At 37.8% G+C, this 14,380-nt stretch overlaps 1 protein-coding gene across 1 annotated transcript in view; it reads left to right on the top strand.

Moving 5' to 3' along the window:
• The window catches only part of otog (otogelin), a 64,411-nt gene that overhangs the window by 16,029 nt on the left and 34,002 nt on the right, over positions 1 to 14,380 (top strand). The window contains exons 16-21 of the mRNA XM_086292377.1: positions 1,596 to 1,720; positions 2,113 to 2,325; positions 3,273 to 3,438; positions 4,190 to 4,264; positions 5,270 to 5,316; positions 7,421 to 7,586. Coding sequence (XP_086148503.1) covers positions 1,596 to 1,720; positions 2,113 to 2,325; positions 3,273 to 3,438; positions 4,190 to 4,264; positions 5,270 to 5,316; positions 7,421 to 7,586 — 792 coding nt within the window. The remainder of the gene's footprint in view (positions 1 to 1,595; positions 1,721 to 2,112; positions 2,326 to 3,272; positions 3,439 to 4,189; positions 4,265 to 5,269; positions 5,317 to 7,420; positions 7,587 to 14,380) is intronic.

Genomic DNA, 14,380 nt, shown 5'->3' with positions numbered 1-14,380 from the left:
GTATTTAATACTGCACATATTTTCTTTAAAAGTTTAAAAAATGCAGTTCACTTCAAATAAATGCCTTTAAATTCAGTTTTATGTATGCAACTTCAAATCACACCAACAGTTTTAAAGAGCTTTAAGGGAAAGACCTGACGAAAGAAAGAAAGAAAGAAAGAAAGAAAGAAAGAAAGAAAGAAAGAAAGAAGAAAAATCTCAAACAATCAAAGAACCCTCTATGAGCAAGCACTTGAGAACAGTGGGAAGGAAAAACTCCCTTTGAACAGGAAGAAACCACCACCAGAACCAGGTTCAGGGAGGGGCAACCATCTGCTACAACCTGCTGGGGTGAGGGGAGGGAGCCCGAGATGAACTAAAGTGGTGTATAAACATAGCGAGTGAATGAAGGAGAACAGAACCTCTCAGTATATCATGGGAAGCCCCCTATTGCAGTGTAATTAAGGGAGGGTTCAGGGTTACGTGATCCAGCACTAACTATGTGCTTTATCAAAAAGGAACGTTTAAAGCCTAATCTTGACAGTAGAGATAGCGTCTGTCTTCTGAATTCAAATGGGAGCTGCAGAAGAGGGGCCTAAAAGCTGAAGGCTCTTCCTCCCGTTCTACTTTTAAATACCTGACGAACCACAAGTAAACCAGCAGTCTGAGAGCAAAGTGCTCTGTTGGGAAGATACAGTGTAATTGGGTCTTTAAGGTAAGATGGGTCCTGATTATTCAAGACCTTGTATGTGAGGAGCAGGATTTTTTAATTTGATTCTGGGTTTAACGGGGAACCAATGAAACATGCTCTCTGTTTGCAGACCCTGTCAGTACTCTCACTGCAGCATGTTGGGTTAACTAAAGGCTTTCAGTGAGTGTTTAGGACAACCTGATAAATAATTGCAGTAATGCAGCCTACAAGCAATAAATGCATAACCAACTTTTTCAGCATCACTGAGACGGGATGATTCTAATTCAAGAGATAAATGCAAGAAGGCAGTCCTACATATTTGGTTAATATGCACATATCCTGGTCAAAAACAACTCCAGTGTTACTGAAGGTCAATGTAATGCCACTTAGATTCAGTAAGTCAGTAAGACACCATGTTTGTAAGATTTTTAGGACTGATTACAATAATATATAATCTCCTGCCATGCTCAGTGACCCCTGTTTCAATCCATGGGGTCGATGTGGATGTCACAGTGCACACTCTTGATGTCACATCCTCTACAGAGAAAAGTCAGTATAATAAGAGGGGCACCTCAATGTCAACTACACACATTTAATTTTGTGTAACATTCAGTAATATTTATAATTATAGCTATTTTGTTATATTTTATAACTTGTAATATATTGTAATATTTAATTTAATTTAGTTGGTTACTGTTCTTACTGTCTTTGAGCAACTGTGACCACATAATTTGCTCTGGGATTAATAATTATTCTGATTCTGATATTATCAGAATGTTATTTTGTGAACACAACAACACTTGTAACCACAAAAATCAAAAGGCAACTCTTCATTCACACGATAGCACTGGACTCACTTTATAAAAATGACTTTTTTTCTATCTGTGTGCTGTCATACTGATTCCTTGCTTTGGTTTTGGTTCAGATCTCCATCAGGTATGATAGAAAGCACTCCTCAGCTCTTTGGAAATGCCTGGAAGGTTTCGTCTGCGTGTTTGTCCAGCCTGAGTACGCCTCAGCTTGATCCCTGTGATACACACCAGCAGGCTGGTCAGTTTCTCTTCCTCCTTTTTTCTGTTTCAGTAGAGAAAAATAACATATTTACTCAGTCGTATAACATTTATTATGTTAAACTGCGTAAGTGGTGCTTTATAAAATAAAACATATGTATTATTATAAAACGTTTGGACATTTTGATGTTAATATCACAGTAAAAATGTATCCCAAGCTCTGTTTAAGGTGTAAATCAGTTTAGTTTCTACTTTTATTCTTATATTTTTACACACATATTTATCTGTATTATCCAGTGAATTTACAATGATTATGACATAAATGAACAACTTTAAAAATATTTTATTTAGGGTTTGTATTTGATTCATGACATCAGAATCACAGAGAGCAAGACTTGCTTACTTGAATTATTTCTAAACTATTTTTAACAGTGACCTATGCTTCAGAAATGTGTGATGTGCTGAATCAGGATCTGTTTGCTGCCTGTCATGAGTACCTCAGTCCAACACCCTTCCATCAGCAGTGTCGCTCCGATACCTGTAAGTGTGGGACGCTTTGCCTCTGCTCGTCGCTGGCCCACTATGCTCGCCACTGCCGTCGATTCTCCGTCATCATTGACTTTCGATCACAGATATCTGACTGTGGTGAGTCACATTCACGCCAAACATATTTTGTCCAAGAATGTACCTGCTGCTACAGAGATGTCAAAATTAGCAATTATTTCTGACATATTTTTTGTTTTCATGTCTAATATCAAATCCAAATATTTCTCCCAACTCACCGTTCAAGGTCACAGATGATTTTCAAATTTCAGCTTGGAGGACATTTTAATATTTCAATATATATGTCAGTATGTCATATGAGTTATTGGCAAGACTGTTCATGGAAGTTTAATCTTTTAGGGAATGACATGGAAAAAAAAATCAGTTTAGATCAAACAGTATCAGTGCCAGCTTAGGAGTAATTTTGGAAAATTTTCCTACCAAAAACTTTCCCAAAGAAGGTATGGGATGTCTTGAAAGGTGAAACTACACTCAAAGTGGTCACCCACAGGTTTAGGGTAATCACGGGGCAACCACAGGAGTTTGTCATCCTATTTTTATTCCAGTGTGAGTCATTAAGTTAGAACGTGAGTGCATTTTAATGAGATCCACAACAAACATCATTCTTTGTTTAAATACTGGAGCACACTAATGACATGTGCCTCACTGGTTTTATGGATGACAACAGATATCAGGTCTATTTCTTGAACGTTACTCAGTGGATGAACTGATGTCACGAATCTGAAATGATTCTGCACTGTCCATTCAGCTTGCCTTTATTGGCTCTCTCGCATGTCACACACTTTAGAGATGACTGGACAAACTAAAGTTTTAAATGATGAATTAACAGACGTATGTCTTTTTTCCCCTGGAGGGGAAAAAAGTCATACACAAACCATCATTCTGCTCCAATCAGTAGCTCTACACTTTGTTGTTAAATTTGATAACTTGATGAAGAATACAGTGACGCCATCATCAAGTTAATTCCCATTAAAAGGCCAAACTGACTGTGAGTCTGAGTCTTTGCTGAACTCTGTCTTGCCCTGCAGCTGTCACCTGTCCTGCCAACATGCAGTACGGCACCTGTGTGTCCTCCTGCCAGCGCCGTTGCTCCTCCCTCTCTGTCCCGCAGCACTGTGACGAGGAGTGTGAGGAAGGTTGCGTCTGTCCTCTGGGTTCCTTCTACAATCACCGAACACACACCTGTGTGCACAGGTAAGGACGAGGAAGTGATATTCGTAGGTAGAAGTATGTAAAGGCAAAAAAATGATGAAATATTTATATGATGAAGCAGGTGGGACTTAATACCCAGAGCAGCTTCAGTACTACCTGCTGTGCTGATGTGGAGGGTGGTGAAGCTGGAGTGACTCCACCAAACCAATCCACTCAAAGTGATATTTGTATCTGCTTTGAAGTTTAGGTCAGCTTCTAAGTAGAAAACCTGGTATCTTTGCTGCAGACATTGTAGACCCAGAGGACCTCGGTAATTGTGCTCTCCTTTTTAGCTTGCTCTGCCCTAGAAGACATGCAGCTTAATTCCTCTTAAATGTCCCAGGTTTTTACATCCTAGTGCAGCGCCATGCCTTACTTACCATGTGATAGAGTTACATCAAGGAATTCATCGTGAAACCCCCCTTTCATTCCCACTCGGGCTGGGGACGACAGATATCTGATAACCAGTGAGAAAGAATTTGTAGTACAGAAGCTGATGTGTGGCACTGGCCTATATGTTACAAAGGCTTTTAGCCTTAGCTAAACATAAATTACCACAATGTATATTATATAAATCATACAATACTGTATTTTTTTCAAGTAAGACTGGTCTATTTTGCTCCCCTCCACTTCTCCTTAATTAACATTGGTAAGGAAAAAAATTAAGCAGTGAATGTATATTTATGGGGGGAACCAAAGTCGGTCCATTTAGGTTTGTCACAAGTTCAAGTCAGGTTGTCTCTTTTTTTTCCAGGAGCGAGTGCCCCTGCAGTTTCCTCGGAGCAGATTATGAACCAGGAGATGTGATCATGACTTCAGCAGGCGTTCAGTAAGCTCCTCCCCTTCATTTCTACCTTCAGTCTAGACTTATGAGTGTCAGGCTTTATTTTTGTAAATAAATTCTGTAACAATGAACTGTGACATTACTGATATTACATGAGGCAGTTTAGTTAGCAGTTAGAGAAAGCACAGAAAACACTGGGAACTGCCTTTAATTTAGTCAGTTAAAATAATGCAGTACTGAGGAGCAGAATTTACTTTCAGAACAAAGGAGTCTAAAGTTTCTGGTTTGCTGTGGTTCAGATTTCCTAATTTTTTCTCAATAAAAAGCTCTACCTCCTGTCAGTCACGACCACGTAAAAGGAAAATCTGTGTAAGAAAAGTTTATATTTTTCTAGAGATATTCTTTTCAATCAAGTGTTTCAAGTCAAATGTTTGAATGAACAAAAGACTCCAGAAAATTAAAAAAATTTCAAAATAGAAAAAAATTGCTTTGTTTAATTCAAATTGTTACTTTAAGTTAGGCCAAGAGCTTATTAGGTTCTTCCCTGCATATTAAAAATATTACGTTTTAGAGTTCCACAAAAAACAAAAAACAAAACAGGAACATTTCTTTCCTGTTGGAGATGATGTTGGATTTCTTGCAAGTTCTGTCCAGAGATCCAACATCAGAAGACTTCTGTCAAGTAATGTAACACAGGCTGTTTGTTTAAATTGTATAGGGACCAGCTGTAATCAGCAACCTTTTTGGTGAAACAATACAATGTGTGGAAGAAAGCTAATATAATTTCCACCTTGAGAAAGACTGAATCACCTGGGGAGTATAAATCTGTTCTTTAAATTTCTAATTTGGTGAAACTCATATTAGGGAAATTACCAAAAATGAGCAAAGTCAATGTAAGAGGACAAATAACAGAAACTACATACATTGCAGTATATTGACATTATCACCAAAGTACCAAACCTGTATTTAATTTTAAATATGTGAAAATTCTATGAATTTTCTCCAGTTGCCATCATTAAGGTGAGTAATGTCTCTCTGTGCCTCCTGCAGGCTCTGTCTGAATGGTAGACTGGTGTCCCAAACACAAACAGGCACAGGTGAGTCCATTTGATTTTGTTAATCTGATCTTTTTTTTTAATCTTAAGGCAAAAACAAGAATTGAATAATAGAAGTTGAAGAGGAGTTTAGAGCTCAGAGTTCAGAAAGATATTGAGACAAGAGCTGGATGGTAGGGAAGAGTTATAGATGACTGGAAGGGTATAGCTGAAGTCGGAAACTACCAAGAAGGCATTTGTCCTTTGGACAAAGAAATGAGAACAAGGAGACTTGGTGGTAGAATGAGGAAGTACAAGACAGTGATAAAAGGAAAAGGTTAGCAAAGAAAAGTGGGATAGTCAGGGAGATGAAGAAAGTAAAGAAGTAAGTTTGGGAGGCTGGGTGAACAGCAAAGAGAGAAGAGGGAAAGGAAAGTGTTTATAATAAGTTGTACATGAGGCTGGAAAACAAGGAAGGACAAAATGACTTGCGTTGATTAAGTAGGGAGGGAGACTGAGTTGGAAAGTATGTGCAGCAGGTTAGTATGATTCAGGATAGATATGGAAATGTAGTAACAAGTGAAGAGAGCATGTTAAGAAGATAGAGGAAGTATTTTGAGTTTATGAATGTAGAAAATGAGAGAGAGAACAGATGGAGGAAAGTTAATGAATCAGGAAGTGCAGAGGATTAGTAAGGAGGAAGTGAGGGCAGGTATGAAGATGATGGAGAGTGAAAAGACAATTGGCCAATGTGACATGTCTGTGGAATAATGAAGATGTCTAGGAGAGAAGGCAGTGGACTTTTTAAGCAGATTGTTTAATACAGTCTTGGAGAATCAGAGGATACCTGGGCAATGGAGAAAAAGTGTACTGGTACCAGTTTTAAAGAACAAGAGTGATGTGCAGATCTGTAGTAACTACAGAGTGACAAAGGGGATGAACCTTACCGTGTATATGTTGAAGCTCGGTCAAGAAGAGAGGTGATGATCAGTGAGAAGCAATATGGCTTCATGCCAGGAAAGATCACTGCAGATGTGATGTTTGCTTTGTTATTGGAGAGTATAGAGAAGGTCAGAAGAAGTTGTACTGTGTCTTTGTGGATCTTTCTTATAGCCAAGAGAAGAAGAAGTATGTGAGGATAGTGCAGGACATTTAAAAGGACAGTGAGACAACGTGAGGTATGCAGTGGTGGGGGTGGTATTACAAATTGTGATGGAGGTCAGATAGAAGTGTCTGTGGATGATATTTGCAGCTAATATGTTGATCTGTAGTGAGAGTAAGAAGCAGTTGAAAGAGTCTGGAGAGGTGGAGGTATGCTCTGTGAAGAAGAGGAATGAAAGTTAGTAGAAGGAAGACAGAATATATTTGTGAAGGGAGACAGGAGGAAAGATGGACATGCAAGGAGGAGCAATAATGAAGTTGGATGAGTTTGAATACCTGGGTTGAACCATCCAAAGCAACAGACATAAGAAAAGTAAAGAATGTTCGAGTGTGGTGGAGTGGGTCTAGATGAGTGTCAGGCTGATTTGTGATAGAAGGATCGCAGCTAGAGTGAAAGTTTACAACATGGTAGTGAGACCTGCTATAATGTACGGTTTGGAGATAGTGGGACTGACAAAAAGATCGGAAGCTGAGCTGGATGTAGCAGAGCTGAAGATGTTGAGTGTTTTTGAGACCAAGATGGACAGGATTAGTCATGAATACATCAGAGGGACAGCTCAGGTTGAACAGTTTGAGAGGCAGGGCTGAGATAGTTTGGACATGTGCAGACGAATTATAGAGAAGATTCACAGATGTAGTGAAGGAGCACATGCAGAGGGTGGGTGTGACAAAGGAGGATGCTAGGGATATAATGAGATGGAGGCAGGTGACTGACTGTGATACCCCCTAAAGGAAGTAGCCAAAAGAAAAATAGTCAGTGGATATATATGTTTGTGTCATATCAACTTTCATACTGTGAGTACTGTGAGAAATTACAGTCCTAAGAAAATGTGAAAAAGTGCCTTTTTTGATAGTGAAGATTAATAATGCATGAGCTAAAACATTGATGTGTTTATGTTGTTCAGCATTCATACCTAACAAACTAATTTTTCACTCTTCTTCACTGTCAGTTTAAAAGTGACACCAAAAATCTACAAAAAATCTGTGATGTCATTTTTACTTACAGACAGATTGTGTCCAGAAGGTCAGATCTACCAGAACTGTTCAGAAGGGGAGGATGGCCTCCTGCCGGGAAGGGGTGTGTCCTGTGAGCGCACCTGTGAGTCTTACCTGCTCAACCTCACCTGCTCATCACACGAGCCCTGTCTGGCTGGATGTGTCTGCCCGCCTGGGTGAGTGACAGCTAGTACAAATGTATTCTGTCCATTGGTGAATAGTTATACATAGAAGGTAATGGCTGCTTTATAATGTAAAAAAACTCCTTTTGATTGGACAGTACTGCACTTTTAAAATCCATTTTATTTTAATTTGATTGTAATTCTTCATTTCACAATTTTAAACAAAAGCTACTCTCGTTATGGAATCCAAATTTAAAAAGGGAAAAGGAGAAAAATAGAGAATTGAATATAAAAAATAGAAAAGGTATCTGGAAAAATTTATTTGCTTTCATTCAGCTGACTCTCTGGGATGTGTGATCTGTAGCAACAAACTAGTAAATAACAGAATTCAAAATAGAAAGATCAAACTGATTATTCACACTTCTCCACTCGTAATAACCCTGAGATTCTTGTGCATGCATTGGTCTTTAGTCACAGTGCAGAGTGGAAGTATGGTCAGACTAAAGATGGAGACTGAATGTAACAATTTAACATTTTTGTTTCATATCAGGGTAAAACAATGAGGTAAAACAAAGGGTTCCAAACTCCTGCTTAAGTGGTACAGAATCTTGAAAAGTTCACACATAGCAGACTGTAGTTATGCTAGTTAACTGTTTGGTATCAGGTTGATTGAGCAAAGGAACAAGATGTTTTTCTTGAGCAGTAAAGGTCAAGAAATGAGTGTTTCACTTAATGAAATCTTATGCTGTTAGTGTACCTGACTGAAGCTGATGTCACAGAGAAACTGGCTGCAGGTTGATTAAACTTTCTTAAAATGTCACAGAAGCCTGAAATAGTCTTCCACCCCCCTCCTTCCCATACCTGGTGATGCTGCTTGTGTGATACATGTAGTCAGCACTTCATTATAACCATTTGTTTCCCAACATAAAGTAATAAGCAGACGTAGCTGTTCATTTTGTGTGGACAGTTTTAGATAAACTTAGCCCAGTTGTTCTGTTAACCTGACTCATCTTCTGGTTGAACTTGCTAATTCCCTGCTGGCTTCTAATACATGAATTTTCCTGGTTTTTAATTCCTTTTTTTGGGGGGGGGGACTGCCTTGCTTCATCTACTGGTCAGACCAGTAAAATGTATAAGTTGGAATTAAGTTTTTTTGGGGAAATTTTTACATTTATAGATTTAAAGATATAAGCCTTGTGGAAGTGTCTGTTGATGTGACATAAGGAAAAGTGCAGATTTTCTGTGGCAGACAAAGGACGGGATTCCAACAGATGAGGTGAACAGACATTATGGGTAGAATACAGTCATCTGACCCCTTTAATCCTCTCTGGCTGTCAGCCTGAAAGGGGGGTTAAGTGGTTTCATTCTGTGACATCAACCAGGAGTCATCCTGATTACAATACGCACAGGCAAGGGTTAGTTTAAGGATGTCGCATCTTATGACATATTTGCATAGATTATATAGTTGATTGATGAGAGCGCTACACCTGCAAACAGAAGGATTATATTTCTCGATTTTAGAACTGTCAAAAATATAAAATCTTTGTTTTTCATGTAAAAGCAGAAGAGCTGAATAAGTATACAAAAGAACAATGAAACAGTGTAGCGCTAAAATGGTAACTCTTAAAAGACAATCAAAGATTCTATCTGTGAACCTCAAATCACGTATTTATGAAGGATTTCCATTAACAAATAAAACTGACCTTGTTAGGCTTTCTGACATTGTCAGAGAATTTGGCCCTAGCTTTAATTTGAGAAAAAATAAAACCTATCGCTTAAGGTGATTTGGAAAACTATCTGACCAATGAAAGTCTTACATTTGGAAAACATAGACACCACTGAAATGAGAGACCATCTGGTTTGTTGCCAATATACAGATCAAACACCAACATCCTTGTATAGAGGGATGCTTTTGTAAACATTGACTCGAGTCACTTGTAAATCTGTGAAGGCACCATTAACGGTGAATGCTATATAGTTCTGGACTAACATGTACTACAAAAGATCATCAGCAAGACAATGCTGAACAAATAAACTTTAAATAAATATATATTGTACATATCACGTCAGCATCGATGATCAGGCTCCAAACTGACCTGTCTCAATTCATTTTTGTCACCCATTCACACAACTCACTAAACCCACATGACCCCAAAATATATCAAAGTAGCTGATGTTTGACCGTTAAGCATCTTGTTTGTATCCACCACCATCCACCACCACACCACTGAAAAACCATTAAAAATATAATTCAAACAACTACTAATTGTCTAAATGTGTTTTTAAATAATCTGAAGTACTACTGTACTGTGCTATGTGTATTTATATAGTCAAAAAAATGCTAAAACAAGACCAAGGTTAGATTTTTCTTATTATATGATGAATATAAATAAAAACTTTACATTCAAGACTTGTTTTGACGGAATTACAATGAGTACTAACGGTAACATTAACATTAAAACGGAGCGATCGTGGTTCAGGGACTTGGGAATCTCATCTTGTAACCGGAAGGTTGCCGGTTCGATCCCCAGCCCTGTCTGTTTTGGTCGTTGTGTCCTTGGGCAAGACACTTCACCTACTGGTGATGGCCAGAGGGGCCAATGGCGCGATATGGCAGCTTCTGTCAGTCTGCCCCAGGGTAGCTGTGGCTACAAATGTGGCTTGTCTCCACCAGTGTGTGAATGAATAGTGGAATTGTAAAGCGCTTTGAGGGTCTCGAAAAGAGCTATATAAATGCAATCCATTATTATTATTAAAACATATCTGCTGTCTCTCCAAGAAAATAACCCTAATGTATGTCAGTGAAGACTGCCATTAGCTTAAATTCTTAGTGGTTAAACTGGTGAAAATTAAAGCATAGTCTTTCTCTAAATCTCATTTTGAAGCATAAATGGCAGAAATAATAGAAGCCTTAAGTTTTACTGAACAATTAGACTAATTTAAAAAAAAAGAGGAAACAATCAAAAGTTCTCACAAACGTATTTTTTTATTCAATAAAAGGGCAGACCCATCCCAGAGTATATTGCTATCTAGTTAACTAATATCCATCATTTCTCTGTCTTATTTGTTTTTCCATATTTTTTACCCTCAGTGCCTACCCACCCGTGTTCCTGTCAGGTTAGATGATTAGATTTCAAATTTAAATGTAAAATTATGACATTATACTTGACCTGAATGCATATGCCTTGGTTCACTGGATAAAAAGGGGATCTGTTCTTTAGTTAATCGTTGCCATGGTGAATCTTAGTATTGAAGCTCTGTTGAGGATTGCTTTCTTTCTCTACAAACACATTCAATTCAGGGTCAACATACTCAGAGTTGATTGAACTTACTTTGATCATCCTACTTTCTTAAAGAGGAAACTGTGAGTTGCTGATCTCAGAGTAAATCAGCTCGGAGTTTGTGGTTAGACTCAGAGTTTGTTGAACCGACTTCCTGGAATTTGGCCTTGCATTGAAGCTCCTCTTGGTTACTTTAGCTCCGTTCTATAAATAGCACCAGTCTGGGTTTTCTGCCTGTTACTCAGAGCACTATCTCAGCAAACCTACTGAAATATAGTGATACGGTGAAAAGGTCGGAGAGGGGCAAAAATGGTCATCTGAACCCTGAGTCACCTTTGCTGACCTCACTGGTGTGATTCAGATATCCCTGTTCACTACATGGAGCAAACTGACCTTTTGGGTGTCAACAACATCATAACCTCTAAATCTGTCGTCCAGTTGTAGCTCAGGTGTTTAAAAAGTCACTGAAACCTGAGTTAAAAAAATATGGCACAAAGAAATCTCATTCAGCCCTTCTGCTTCTTGATGACAGATGTATTAATGAGTGTAGTGATAGTGAGACAGTTTTAAGGTTCACTGGGAGATCAACTGATCTGTATGAGATCAGCCTGGAGTCATATTCTGCTACATAGAAGCCTGTTTGTTTTTCTGCTAATCAAGGGTTGTTTTTACAGAAGAAACCTTTATTATGATTCTTATTTTAAAGATTTATAGAGTTCACAAATCAGTGATGTTAACATGACTCACCACACCCTCCCCCAAAAATTCTAAATAAGTTTAAAAAGCAAAATTTAACTACCTTAATATTGTATTTTGGTAGCATTAATGTTGGCAAACATTAAATTTAGTCTTAGCTAGCTAGCATTGTGTTTGCATTAGCAGGTATTCAAAATAATTCATTCAGTATTGATATTTAAGTTGTCGAGGGTTAGGGTTACGAGCTAACTGGCAAAATTCTACAGGGTGAGTTTCTCCGTACTGTTAATATTAATGTCATTGCTCTTATATATATATGTGCATTTGTGTGATAAATACAAAATATGCAATTTTATTTTCTAATTCATATTTAGAACATACTTTGTGGCTGTTCACTTTGAAAAGTGCTGCTTTCATGCCTTTCGTCCACCTGTAATTTTTCTTTCAGGGCAATGCATGATGGTCTACAGTACTGGGGGCTGTCTTTCTAGTCTTTCACATTTCATCACCAGTCACCAGAATGAATGATAGCAGCTTATTAGCAGCTTCGTTACAGATGCAATCAAGAAATGTGGCTTGTCAGAAATACTTAATCAACCAGTCTGCTATTAGCTATTAGCAGACTGCTAGCAGACACAAGCATAATGTGAGCTTTGTTTCCGGACCTGTTTATTTCTGTTAATTGAACAATATCTCAAGGCTAAGTTCTCTGGTGAAATTAAGCCATCTTTGGTAGAATAGAATTAATAGGATGAGTAACAGTAATAGCTTTTTTTCAATTGTGAACATTGAGCATTTGGGAATTTTTGTGCACAACCTTTTTATGAGACACTGTGGGATTCAGTGAATACACTGTATATTATGTAAATATTCAAATTCACTATGCATTTGGACAGCAATACTAATACCAATAGTGTAAAGGATGAATCTGATGAATAGTTTTTTGCCCAGTGAAAGCATCAAAACAGGAGCTGTTTTGAGGAAAACACCAGGATTCAGTTCAAAACTTACCCCTGTCTGTTTATTGACTAATCTTTGTTAGCATTTCTCAGCAGTTAGTTTATCTACCTTCTCAGATTCTCTTGTCTCTGACCTGAAAGGGCTGAGATGCATTGGCATTTCTTTGTACCGTTTTCAAACGGTAACTGTAACTGTAACTTCGGTCGTTGCTGTGCTTTTTGGAAGTCGAATTTCCCAGAGGAACCCACCCGAGGGATTAATAAAGTTCTATCTTATCTTATCTTATCTTATCTTATCTTATCTTATCTTATCTTAAACAACTTAGTTCTTGAGTATTTTATAGGATGATGTTGGTATTTACTATGCTTTTACAACTGTCTGAGCTTACAGCACGATGAGGTTTGTATAAACACTTTAAAAAAAATAAAATGTCACATGCAATAAAAAAAAAATTTATATAGAGAGTATTTAAAAATCTAAAACAGTTGAAACTGGTACATACCAAATTTATTGCAGCTTATTTTCTATATAAATGATGAATTTGAGGACAAATAAAAAAACACATCTTCCCTAACCCTAACCCCCAGACCTGAGATGTAGCTTTTACTTTTAATTAATTCTTCAAACCCTAGTGTCATATTTACATCTTGGACATTGAAATAATAACCTTTATAAGATTTCTGATTTCAATAATATTAACTATATCTCCACAGCTTTAGTTGTGTTTACTAAAGCAGTCAACAAATGATAAGCAGCTTCTTCTTCTTCTTATATTAACTCTACACTTAAATGACTATCAAAATACAAAAACCCTTTCTAAACTCAGAGTCAACTGCAAGGTATTCATCTGAAGCGGGACTTTAAAACCTCTAATGGGAAATGATTAGCTGAGGTGCAGACAGATGAATCCATTGTGTCTGCATTCACAATGGCACACTTTGTTTATGATCAAAATGTAGACCATTCATTCATTCCTTCTGTGTCAATTAGTCCAGCTGAACTCATATGAACCTGGACTTTCAGGTGCAAAACAGAAACATGCAGCCTGCTGGAATTTGGTTTTGGTTACAGGTTTTGTTTTAGTTTAGACTCATGAGATGATTCAGTGTGTTGTAAGCAAAAACAAGTTTAGGTGATAAAGATGATATACCTTGTCAGGTCTGCTGCCTTTTGAAAGAGCTAGTGTCTAGGATAAGTGGGGAACATCTGGTTAAAAAAAAAAATTATTTACTTGCAAAATGTAAAAATGTAGTAAAGTATATCCTCCTCATCCCAGACTTTGCACTAAGACGCCCCAGTACTGAAAAAATGAGGCAATTTGTAGCAGAAATTATTTTATGCATTTTATTAACTGTGAAATGGTCATCATGTCAGCATGTTTTGATCTGTGTGTGATAGATCTCACACACAGGGTGGCTGTGGCTCAGGTGGTAGAGCAAATCAGCTACTAATTGGAAGGTCGGTGGTTCGATCCTTGGCTTCTCCAGTCTGCATGCCAAATATCCTTGGGCAAGATACTAACCCCAAGTTGCCCTCTGATGCGTTCATCGTCATCAGAGGGTCTAATTGCTTTCTGGTCATACTCATCAGTATGATGAGTATGACGATGTGTGAATGTACTTTAGTTTGCACTTGTGTTTAGAAGTGCTTGTATGAATGGGTGAATGAGGCATGTTGTATACAGCGTTTTGAGTACTCCGGGAGAGTAGAAAAGAAAAACATCAGTCTTTCTTTAAATTATTTTCTGCCCCAAATAAACGGATCAATTCACCTGCTAATCTTGTGAATGTAATTTACGATTGCAAACGTCATTAATAATCTAGGCCATAGGCTGCATACCGTCAGGGATAATTTTCAGCTTATTGTCTCTACTTGGTGTGCAACACTTGGGAGTACACTCAATGCAAGGCA

The sequence above is a fragment of the Aulonocara sp. 'chitande type north' Nkhata Bay genome, linkage group LG1 (genome assembly GCF_057382095.1).
Source record: "Aulonocara sp. 'chitande type north' Nkhata Bay isolate Kocher_YH1m ecotype deep benthic linkage group LG1, A_spYH_male_GT1.1, whole genome shotgun sequence".
Lineage (NCBI taxonomy): Eukaryota > Metazoa > Chordata > Actinopteri > Cichliformes > Cichlidae > Aulonocara > Aulonocara sp. 'chitande type north' Nkhata Bay.
This window is presented reverse-complemented; position numbering and strand designations above follow the sequence as displayed.